Genomic DNA, 12,077 nt, shown 5'->3' on the forward strand with positions numbered 1-12,077 from the left:
CTGTGCCCTGTAAAGTTCAGGACCCCATTTTAGGTCTTGATTGTTCTTACTGTGTTGAGTGTCCTGATAGATCTCTGCATCATCCAAGGAAGTTGGATGTATTAACCTGCTGTAGAAGTAGCCACACCTACAGTAGCTAGTCCCTTGCCACTATAAGGTTTCAGTTGTGTCCATTGCTGGTTCTCATTTAATCCTGGAGAAGTTGGTGGCTTGGGAAAGTTGCAGTTTGCTTAGACGATGCGTCAGGAATTTGGTTGGTGGCAGATCTGGACGTGATTGCTAGGATCTTAACCACTGAGTCCTGCCGTGCTGCAGCTGAACTGGAAAGATCTCTTGCTTCTTTTTAAATGCGTTATTTCATTTACTTTCTGCTTTCCAGCTGCCACTTTGATTTTTGTAAAAATCTGTGGATTTTTTTGTCTGTCTTTTCCATTTAGAAATGCTCTAAGGAGCTTTCTAACAGCATATAGCTATAAAAACCAAAATACAGCATAGGTAATAATCCTCTATACATTGAGAGTGGCTGGTATTATCAGAAGTCCTGGAACTTGTGCCTATGATAAAGCCGAAGGCAGTGGGAGCAGATTCTGGCTTCCTAAACCATAGGCTAGTTCATGACCACAGCCATATCCTACAGAGACCCGTTGATGTCTTTTTAAAGGGTCAGAGAAGAAATGGTGAGAGTGTCTGAGTCCAGGGACACAGCTGGGGAGGAAGAGGAAACGGGCTAGCAGTGTGGCCATGGGTACCGAGCCAGCATGGTCACAGGTGTGTAGGTTCTCTGCCCTGACTTAGAATCCGCATGTCTTCCCTCTTATTCTTGCTTCCCAGGAAGATGTATGTATTTGAACAGTTGTTTTAATACTGCTTAGACTGTTGAGAGTCTCAGATATTTCGAATTAATCATTAATGGTTTTTCAATGGAAAGGCAAGTGTGGCAAAGTTGGGTATGACTTTTAGGGTTGGCAAGGAACAAATAAGTCATCAAAAACTGGGCTCCCCAATCCATCTTAACTCAAGCTCTTAAGTGTAGTTGTTTCCTTCTCCACAGACACTCTAGAATGATTATTCTGGCTTCTAATTTTAAGGGGTTAATACCAAGTTGTTTACTTTCTAATCACATGTTCAAGAACTATTAAAAAAAATGCACAGAGTAGCAAGGATAATTTATTTCAAGAGGTTGCCCTTTAAGTCAAGTATCTCTTGAATTTTTAAATAGCTTGATTGTTCGGTTTTAAAGGAAATCATAAACATTAAAGTAACACAGCTTGAACAGCCAAAAATATATTTGCCAAATGTATTATGAAATATAACTTAAGGGGAACATTTTCTCAAAATCAGACTCTTCTGCTATTTATAACTGACTAGAAATTATTTCTAATGTTCCTTTTGATGCAGTTCTATTGACAGACTAGAAGTTATACTTTTGAAGATCATCTAAATATTTTTAAAATAAATTTAAATATCAATTTCATGATCATAATGCAGAGAAATTGATTTTTTGAGTGATAAATCCCTTTGTTTTTTTTGAGAGGAAAGCTTGAGTACGAACGATGCACGAGAAAGGGATGCATCTGCTGCTGTTGGAAAAGCAGCATGAAGATGCACAAGTGTCATCCTGTCAAAATTCATCAAGAAAAGCAGCATTGGAAAGATCAAGTATATATAAATAGCAAAACTTTAGCAAATGCAATTACACTTGCTTCTTCTAATGAAGTCTATTGTCTGCAGTATGCACAGTTCATCCGACTGCTCGAGAAGCTATTGACATTGCCGTGCGGGCCTGCAGAAGAAGAATTTGTGCAGAGGTTCCGCAGAAGTGTAACTATTCAATCAAAAAAGCAACTGATTGAACCCGTGCAGTATGACGAGCAGGGCATGGCCTTCAGCACCAGCGAAGGTAACGACATCCCACAGAGAGACTGTGTCCGTCGTCGGCACTCAGACACGGATGGTGCTTGGGCAGCCGCTCTCCAGAACACGCTGGCTTTGCTGGCTCTGCTACTGCTCCATTAGGTTTCCTAATTTTAAGACTCTATTGGAGGTTTTTTGTTTTTGTTTTTTAAATTGACCTTCAATGTTGCAAGAGAAAGTGTGGATGGATCCACAGCAGTGCACTCGTTAAACTGTTTCACCTTTTCCTCTGGTAACGTCAACAACCTGTTAGCGATAAGGGATTGTTCTCAAAACTACAGTGCGCAGTGACTCTGCAGTTCAGATGTAAACATGTGACATAAAAACTTGAGGCCTCAACTTGAATTTTCCTGGACTATGAGTGAAGGCATTAGATATGACCTCTCTTTTGGAAATTGACCTGTTACATGTATTTACCTGTGAGTCACCTGTGAGTGTCCCTTCACTAGGGTTCCTTTCACTTCTTCCGATTGCATTTCACTCTAGAATTCACATATTTTTAGAAATCTGTCTTGACTCACTTTTATTAAGTATAATAGAAGGACCTTGAGTCGGTGGCTGGTTCTGTAGCATGACAAATGAGTGGGAATGACTGGGCTTCTGAAACAAACTTTAAATCATGGGTGTTTCTGAGATGGAATTGCAGAGCATAATTCCCCCACAGTCTGTCGGCCTCATGACTCAGGCGTAACTTTTGACTATAGTAGTCGTGGAAGTTTCCTCTTTGCAGGCTTATGCAGTCAGCGGGAAGTGTGATCTTACTGTGACACTGGGAAGCTCGGTCCTGAACTCACTGGCGGGCTTTCCCATCCCTGCAGGCCGGAGGAAGAGCGCCACGGCACAGGCGGTCGTTTATGAGCACGGAAGCGGGAAGATCCACGTGAACGGAGTTGATTATCTAATTTACTTTCCCATCACACAGGACAGGTGAGGTTTGGATTCCTGCTTTTAAGGAAAGCATGCATTATAATCCATCATCATCATCATTAAGGAGACCCACAGTTTTCTGAGTGTTTACCTAAAGGATAATTTCTCCTCACTAATAAACTAGCTAAGTAGAAACTATTGCTATTTTTCTAGGTAGTTTTTCAGATTTTTAGAGAAACCTCCCTAGAAGGCCCGTGAGTTGACTCATTCTGTCAGCTCCTCCGGCAGTGTGAGTGTTGTGAGGTGTGTCTCACATTTGAAGTGCAGAGCATGCCAATGCCAGAGTGTAAGGGAAGCGCATGCCCTCCTGATGGAAAGACGGTGTTCACAGAAAGCAGCTGCCCCAGAAACCAACGCTGGCAAAGCAGGGGAGGGGAGGGGAGAGCTCCGGAGCTTCGGCTCGTTTTCCCAATTGTGAACACTAGAAAGTGTCTGCCTTTTCCCTTTCAACTTCCTCCTTCTGGAGGGAATTAATTGTTCATATATGGAGGAAGCAAAGAAACCTGTCTGGAGTAAAGTCAAAACACAACTTTTGTCCGTTCCTGGTTCTGTGTGCATTATTCCTGAAAAGGTAGGTGTTTTCCCAATCAGGCGTTTCACGGCTTCTGTCCATTCGCTGTCCTCCCTTGGAGCTCTGAGTGAGCCGCCATGCAGAGCTCTTCTTGTGGACGGCAGCTATCCCACGACTTGGCTCTGTGCAGACGAGGTGCTGCGAGATTATTTCCTACCTTCTACTCCTGTGTCCAGAGTGCGCGCTGGTGTGTAAGGCAGGGGGCTGAGGCTCCTCTATGCCTGTGTTGTGTAAAGCAACAGTAACTGCCTCAGGAAAGTGCATTCCTTGTATTTGAATGTGTCCCCGTGTCAAGAGGGAATTTGTTCTTAACTCTGTGTGATACAAATTAAACGTTCTCAGCCATTATCTCACTGGAATAGATGCAGGGAGCCTAGGAGAAGCCAGCGAGAGGCCCACACCACAGGATAGTGACTTCAGCAGAAACAGCAAGGATGGCTGGCCTCTCTGTGATTTGGTGTGCAGACATAGTTACCTATGATTTAACCACCAGTCTTAACCATAGCTTAGTCTGGAAATTCAGTTTCACCTTAAATCTTACATCTCCCCAACTCCCTGCCACCACCCCAGGTTGAGACAGGGTTTCACTGCATGGCTCTGGCTGTCCTGGAACTTGCTGTGAGACCCACCCAAGTCTGAGGCACAGAGATCACCTGCCTCTACCTCCCAAGCTCTGTGATTGAAGGTACTTCCACTACTCCTGGCAGCTGAGTCTTTTAGTTTGAATTCAACCAGCAACATTATCTGTGGCCCTTTATGCGAAAGATGTCAGTGCCTACTATTAGATGGTTATGACTACTATTAAAGATGATACCTGCTATTAAGGAACATCTGGTTGGGAAGCCTAGTGCTGCTGCTCTTAGTGGGAAGGGACACGCAGACGCTCTGACTGACTTAAGATAGCCTTGGGGAATGGGGGGCCCTGCTAGCGATGTGCTACCCTTTCCTTCCAGAGAAGCAGGGCTGATAATTTTGAGTCAACAGTGAAGAGACCTCTGTCACTGGGAGATGGCAGAAGCAAGGGTCTGTTTCTGAGCTGTGTAACTTCAGACGCAAAGCTTCGAAGCCAGACCTGCAGCTGGGAGAGGGAGCTGTGCACGATGATCTCCGCGCTGCTGTTCTTCAAGTCACTGGACCTGTTCATCCTCCCAGGGTTATTTCTGTGAGGGCTGCCATTTTACAGAGGGAAAGCTGACCGTGAGGATGCTGCAGTGGTGCCTCCCCAGGGTCAGCAGAGGTCTTTCATTTGCTCTTATTTACAACAAACATGGATTGCTGTGTGCCTGGAATTTGGGACACAAGAGAAGTTGATAACCTTTCTGGAAAGCTGAACTAACTGATACTTACATGCGCTAATCGCGTAGTAGAAGGAACAGGCGTGCATTTGAAGCAGCTACACAAAAATCAGTGTCTGTATTTGGTACCAGAGGACTAGCATTCAGAGAACATATAAACGAGGAAATCATTGATTTGTAAATTTTTGAAGCATGCCAGTTTGTACAACTAAGACAGTGTGGGGTTTGCAGTGAAGGCTTTCATCGGCACTCCTGAGAGAGGAAGTGCTGCGATGTGAAGGGTTTTCCTTTGATGAACCTGCAAGTCTGTGCTGGTTTAAAACTGGTACCAGTGGCAGCAGCATGACTAGTTGTTAAAGTTTGGGGTGAGGCTTGTAGATTGTTTTACACTCAGTGTCCTTCCAACTTCCCGCTCTGCAGACTTTTGTCATCTGTCTCACCTTGACCATTCTGCCTCCATGACTAATGTAGCTCCAGAAATTTTATTCTGCAGTTCAGTTTTGTTTTTCTGAATTTTGGTCTGGTGATTGATTATATAAGCATGTATTTTGGAATCTAAAAACCTTGAGTATTGAGACAGATAAATGTTTATGGTCTCAAACAAATGGTTGGTCAAAAGCCTCTTTTGTAGCTTCACTTCTGTTGCAAACTCTCTTCCTGCCAGGTGATGTGGGGACTTCCTCAGCGCATGCGTCAGACAGCCCCACTCTGCCCTGCAGTGTCACACTTTGGTTATCAGTCTCTGGCTCCCTTGGTTTCCATAATATGGCTGTTGCTTACAATAGTATGGCTAGTTTTGTCTGGTTGCCTTAAGTATTCTGTCAAAAAAAGCAGGGTAGGCTTATGTCTGTTGTGGAATTGGCCAGTCCTTGGATGCACCGTTACAGATACAGCTTGCTCTGGCCTTGAAGTGTTTCTGTGGCTCCACTCACAGGGGTTATTTCCTTATCTGTTTGGTGTGAAAAGTTGTGTTTGCATCTCCAGCTGTACTCAGCTCAGAGCTAACGGTAAAAGCTGCAGTGGCAGACAAGGCAAATGATGCGATACAAATGGATTTCCTGAAGTACAAGTTCAGGAGATACTGGAGCTCAGGGATAGAGTGCTTGCCCAGCACCCACACGGCCTTGAGTAAATAAATAAATTCATTAAAATTAAAAACTCAGCAGAGGTGAAGGCAAAATAACAAAATCCAACTCCTATAGAGATGGCAGTGAGCATCATACTGATGTAATGGTGCGAGCAGGTGCTTGTTCTCCTGGGTGAGAGGGGCTCAGGACCATGCTTGTGTGTGCTGCTCTTTGGTGCCTACCTGTGGTTTGCTCCTTGGTCCTGCAGGGCCTGACTGTACATGCATCTTAGGGAGCTACAGTAGGGATTTGTGATTTGGGTAGAAGGAAGATAGTTATGTTCACTGTGATTTTAGAAACTTTAAACACAGCGTTAAACAGATGAGTACCGTCCATTCTGCAGAAGTAAATATACCTCATTTAGGAAAGCCAAATGGCATCTGAGTTTTGCTTGAGAAAGCCTATTAATGTATACCTGACCGCTGAATTCAAAGGCTGGGTTCAGTGGGTAATGGTGCCCCTTGGCTGTAAGGCTTCATTACATGGTGATCTTCACAACTTGCAAGGTTCTCATGAGATTATCAGTAAACAGTAACAGTTGATGTACTGCTCTACTCTGCCCATGCCACCACCACACCAAAAAGAAAAAAAGAAAATCTTTGAGCTGTACATAAGCCAAGCATTCTAAACCCCAGGAGGAGCCATGTTTCTGTGATTGGTGTAACTGCGGCTGGCACCATTTGGTTTTTGTAACTGTTCACAAAGTCACATCTTCATAGGAGGCTTAACCCATGTGATGTGCCCTGCCCTAGAGAACAGTTGATGTTCCCTTTCCACTTCCTGGACCGGCTGGAGAGACACGATGTGACCTGCACAGTCTCCGGGGGAGGGAGGTCAGCGCAGGCAGGCGCCATACGCTTGGCGATGGCCAGAGCTTTGTGCAGCTTCGTCACTGAGGATGAGGTCGAGTGGATGAGACAAGGTAGGTGTGTGTGTGTGTGTGTGTGTGTGTGTGTGTGGGCGGGTGTGGGGACGGGGGGTGTGAATGCTGCCTCCCACTGGTGTGGCTCTCAGGACCCCTCCATCCCCTCCATCCCTCCATTCTGCAGAACCACAACTCTCAGTTGCAGGCTAGATTTCTACACCGTAACCCAAGACTGGGACAGGAAATGGTTCTCCCTCCCAGCCATTGACATTTGTCTCTGCTGAAATATGCAGCCCAAGGCCTGCAGGAATTATTTTGGCCTTAAGGCATAATCTTTTGTGCAGCAGACCCAGCATATAACTCAACTATATTTGAAACAAATTGGATTTTTTTACTTCTTCATAAGTGTCAGTGATAATTTTTTAGTTAATGATAGATTAACTGTTTCCTAACATCAGGGCTTTTCTCTTTTGTTGTTGTGATATTACAATTTGATTTGCTTTTCTTTTTCATTCCACTTTGTGACCCTGTCTCCTGGGTAGTGAATGAAGACAACTGCATGGTAGGGTAAAGAGTATGCCTGATCCTGCTGGATATTACATAACACGCAGAGGCCATTCAAGCTGAAGGTGGCCTTTGCTCCATCCACAGGAAGAAAGCTCGGTCTGTGCAGCAGATGCAGCAGGCTTTGGAAACCACCTAGTGCTTCCAGCTTCCCTCACTTCCACCCATAGAAGGTGGTCTCGCGACTCTGCCTGTGGCGCAGCCACTGGGATCATAGAAGTAGAGCTTGTGGCTTAGGCTACTTAATTATTTTTTTAATTCTCTTAGAATGTTGCTCACATAAATAATTTGGCATTTAATGAAATTCACTAACTTGTGAAAATCTGTAGTGAAGGGGGTTTGGATGGATTCCACTTAACCCTTGTGCTCTTTGGAGCGGTGTGCATATGGCTTTGGATATAACATAGGACATACCTCTATTCCATTCATAATAGTTATTTTATTCCATAAATCCCCTACTAAATACCACCATATGCCCTGCGCCAATAGCAAGATTGCTAGTGTTACAAAAGTAAGAAGGGCCAGGATCAGGAATGCACACCATTAATCCCAGGACTAGGGAGGCAGAAGCAGGCAGATCTCTGTGAGTTCAAAGCCAGTCTGATCTACATGTAGAATTCCAGGTCAGCCCGAGCCACATAGTGAGACTTCAACAACAAAAGGAGAACTAAAAGCAATAGTCTATGTACATTATACAGCAGTTGGATTTTCCTAGTGTCTTCGATGGTGACTAACATTCCCATCGGACCATACACTGAAAGTAAAGTAACCCAGGGGTTGCCTCAAACCATTTTTGCTTCTGATGATTACACAAGCTGCAGCTTCCAGCTGGAAGTGACTTTATTCTTCTAGAACAGTTTCTATCCAAAGAATAACTCTGAACTTACTTAACTTCTTAAGTAAAACACCAAGGAATACCATTTTCACAGAAGTTCTAGTGAGATACTTCCTTCTTTCAACGATGTTCAGCAAACCCTGTTTGTATATGAACTTCAGCTGTGCTGTTGGCAGGCGTGTGTGTGCTTCCTCACTGCCCAGGTACAGTGACATACACCTGTATCTGCAGCACATGGGAGACAAAAGCATGAGAATCAGAACTTCAGGGCCAGCCTCAAAAACAAGGAGAATACATTTCAGCGTAGTGAATAATGACTGACCATAGAAAAATGGCTTCATCCTAAGTTGAAGAGTATTAAAAACCAAAGAAACACTCATAATTCTCCCAGAGTGCAGAAAAAAGACGCATAAACCGTTGCTGTCAGTTGTATCTGAAACTGGTAAAGTACCCCAGAGGAGTGAAATGACCTCATCGGAACAGGCTGCCTCTAGGGTTTTCTTAGAGCAGTTGCTGTGGGGCTCAGGTGGCTCACTCATTTATCTGCTAGGCAGCCAGCATTCCTCACAGCTCACAAAGGCTTCTGTTTATGCTGCAGCCGGACTACTTACCCCTGATCCTCGGATCAGAGAACGGAAGAAGCCAGGCCAGGAGGGTGCTCGAAGAAAGTTCACCTGGAAGAAGCGCTGAAACTTTTCCCAGGAGAGCGAGGAGCACAGCGTCTTCGTGCCTGGCTCATGGTAGAGCACAGTCATGCACTGACCAATGGAGGCAGCGTGTACACATCGTCTTGAGTTTACGTTATGACATGGTTTATTTTTAGTGCTATTTTGTTATATGATTGCCATTGAAAATAATAAAAAGAATGTTGGTTTCATTCGCCCTTTTTTTTTAAACCTTTTAAAAAAGACAGTAGTGTAACTCTGCATATTAGACTTGAAAGTTATAGTTACCTCATTATGCAGGGGAGGCTCTTATTTAAAAGGTGAAGCGGCCTACCAGAGGCAGGCCCTTGCTCACTGATGCTAGGTGGTTGTCCCACACGGTAGTTCTTGCAGTGTGCTTTTGGAATTGAGAGCTAAGAGTTCAAAGATTGGAAGGATTTGGTTACAGCAGGAGCTCAGCAGAGCTAGCGAGCTCAGCTTCCAGCGTTGGGTGGCTGGTGAGGCTACAGCCAGTGAGGGGCCCAGTTCACTTTTAATTTCTGGACAGAAGAGGGAAGAGGCTAGGCCCATTTTGGATTAGTTTGGGTTTTATAAATTTTTAATCATATATTTAAGGTATACAATAAAGTATTTTGGTGCACATAATTAGAGGTTTAATGCAATCAAGAGAAATAACACGTCCGTCATCTCTCGTGGCTCCCTCTGTGTGTGGGATGAGAAGCAGACTCCTAACCTGCGTGCTGTGCATAAGCCGTGTACACTCACCCTTCCTATGGTGCTGAGACTTCTTACCCTGACCAGGGCCTTCTCATTTGTCCTACCACACCAACCTCCAAATGCAGTAACCTGTTTCTCACAGTTCACCTTTATAGACTCCACAGCTAAGTAAAATTGTGTGCAGCATCTGTCTGTGTCTTCCTGTGAAACTTATAATGTCCTCCAGGTTCATCCAAGTCAATTGGACAGGATTTTCTTTAAAGTCTGAATTTATATATAGAGAGAAATAACCCTTAGCACAAACCTTTAAGCCCTCTACTGGAATATAGACACACCCTCAGTATATACCTTTAATCCCAAACAGTGATGATAATGTTATTTTGGAGAAGTAAGAACCCATTTTTGAAAGTGATGTTGAATTGAGACAAAGTGACAAATCAGAGCGAGATCCGACAGAATAGGATATGCCGAACACTCAGGAGAAAAGTCTCCTCTTGGGAGGAGACTTAAGGAACAGTGCAGAGAGAGAGTTATACCAGGAAAGTGTTACACAGACAGGTTGAAGAGAGAACAAGCTAACAGGTAAAGACAGCAGGAGCCAGCGAATGAGGAGTTAGAAGATTAGAACAGATTGCTTGAATTAGCTTGAGGCCGAGCACAGTAACTCAGTCAGGAGGCTGAGCGAAGCCAGAGTGACTCAGTCAGCGTGGAGAGGAGTGTGAGCAGAGCAGCTGAGTAGACCAGCCAGCCAGATCCCAGTAAGAGCTAGAAAGGGTGAGCTTGTTCAGCAGCAAGGCTCAGAGGCTGAAAGCCTTCTCGGTCTAGATGAGACCGAGAGGCTGGGAGCTTCCAGGACGGCCTAAGCCTCCCAGATGACAGTTACTTCCAGAATAAAAGTGACTTTTACGTATTTATGCTTACCTTGTGTCAACTTGATGCAACTTAAAATCACATAGGAGACAAAGCTCTTACCAGTCTACCTCATTTCCAGTACCTCAGGCTGCCAGCCCTTCTCTGCCACAACACCTTGTATCCTCAAATCCCAACCCAAAAGAAATCCTTTCTCCTGTGAGCGCATTTCCCCTCAGTATTTCACCTTAGCAATGAAACAAGCAATCCCACATCCTGATTTCTGTATCGGTCCGTTTTGGAATCCATTTCCATCCAGCCAGGTGGTCATTGAGCTGCTCCCCAGGAGAGCTTCACTGGAGCTACTTGGTTCAAGGAACTGGCAACAGGGTGTGTGTGGGGGGGGGGAGTGCCTGGGCTAAGAGGGCTGCCATGCAAATGACCTCCTTCAATTGTAGCCAGAGATGGGGTGGACCCCAGGCCGGGTGTACAGACCCTGTGAGATCTGCTGCTTAGAGTGGTTGGCCGGGAGCCGTCCCGGAGGTGTTTGCTCAGGAGCGGGACTTTTCAGTCAGAGCTGACAGTACAGTTTGCTCTAGGGTTCCTGGTTGCCCTGGCTTAAATGAAGAAACAACGGTTTTTACCTTGTTGCAACTTTGCAGTGGGTCTTTGAGGGGGAGGAAAAAAGCAGCTTGTGGCAGAGAACTTCATATGAAATGATTCCGTTGCATACCTGTGTGTCTGCTTATAAGTATGCCTCAGTACAGCATTCTCGAATGTGCGCCTCCAGCACCTCGTCAGTATTCAACCGACACGTTGCGCGCCTCTGCCCTCTCCTGCATTTATTTGCAAGTCTTTTTTTTAAAATCTAGATCCACATATAAACAAACAAACAAACCCATGATATTTGTTTTTCTGAATCTGGCTTATTTCACTTAATCTGAAATTATGACCAGTTCTGTTTATTTTCCTACAAATGACATCATTTCATGTATTCCTTGTGGCTGAAGAGCCTCTGTTACAGCACAATGCTTTAAGTTTGGCAAAAAGACCCCTTCAGTAGTGAGGAGGTAATTCTCAGTCTTCCTCACCAGAGAGGGGGTTGTTTGGTGGTGAGTCTTTGGTAAATTTACTTTTTGAGAGTGAGTTTTGAGGTATGTTGTACTCACCAAATCCTTCGGGAGTGAGCTATCACTGCACTGAAAACAAGACAAGGGACACTTGGGTGGCAGTGTCCAGTGCATCATGTGAAGTTGCAGTCAGTGAACTTTCCATGAGTCTTACGGACAGACCTTCTAGGTGACATGTTGTCTGGCCTTGGTCAGCCACGTTTATTTCGCTGTAGTCTTCAGGCACGATCGGTGTGATGAGAGAGGCAACATGGTCCCTCTGAGGCATCGATCTGTAGAGAGTGAGCGGTGGGTCTGCCAGTCCTTCCGAGCACTGACTGGGCTGGCTCCTTCTCTGGCACGCTTGCGACAGCACGGTGCTGACCGCATCAGTGTTCCTCATCTGATCCTTACCTCAGTCACTTCGATGCCAAGGAGGTGATGATACTCTTGTGGAAACCAAAACTGGTGTAATGATAAAGCCAAGGGAAGACCAAAGCCGGCTGTGACTCAGGCAGAGAGGACATCTGGGGGCAACAGCAGAGAGAAAGGGAGAGGGAAGTGGGTTCATGGAGCAAGCCTCCAGGATGGCTCCCAGCCAACCACTCTACCTGGCAGATCTCACAGGGTCTGTACACC

At 45.1% G+C, this 12,077-nt stretch overlaps 1 protein-coding gene across 3 annotated transcripts in view; it reads left to right on the forward strand.

The window, feature by feature from the left end:
• The window catches only part of Mrps9 (mitochondrial ribosomal protein S9), a 54,451-nt gene extending 45,476 nt beyond the window's left edge, over window positions 1-8,975 (forward strand). For 2 of the 3 annotated variants that reach the window (NM_023514.4, XM_030242824.1), the window contains 4 exons: window positions 1,732-1,900; window positions 2,733-2,841; window positions 6,587-6,756; window positions 8,697-8,975. In NM_023514.4, coding sequence (NP_076003.3) covers window positions 1,732-1,900; window positions 2,733-2,841; window positions 6,587-6,756; window positions 8,697-8,788 — 540 coding nt within the window. In that variant the 3' untranslated portion in view covers window positions 8,789-8,975. The other variant, XM_006496257.4, reaches the window with a different exon arrangement.
• Window positions 8,976-12,077: the final 3,102 nt, after the last annotated feature.

The sequence above is a fragment of the Mus musculus genome, chromosome 1 (assembly GCF_000001635.26).
Source record: "Mus musculus strain C57BL/6J chromosome 1, GRCm38.p6 C57BL/6J".
NCBI classification, from domain to species: Eukaryota; Metazoa; Chordata; class Mammalia; order Rodentia; family Muridae; genus Mus; species Mus musculus.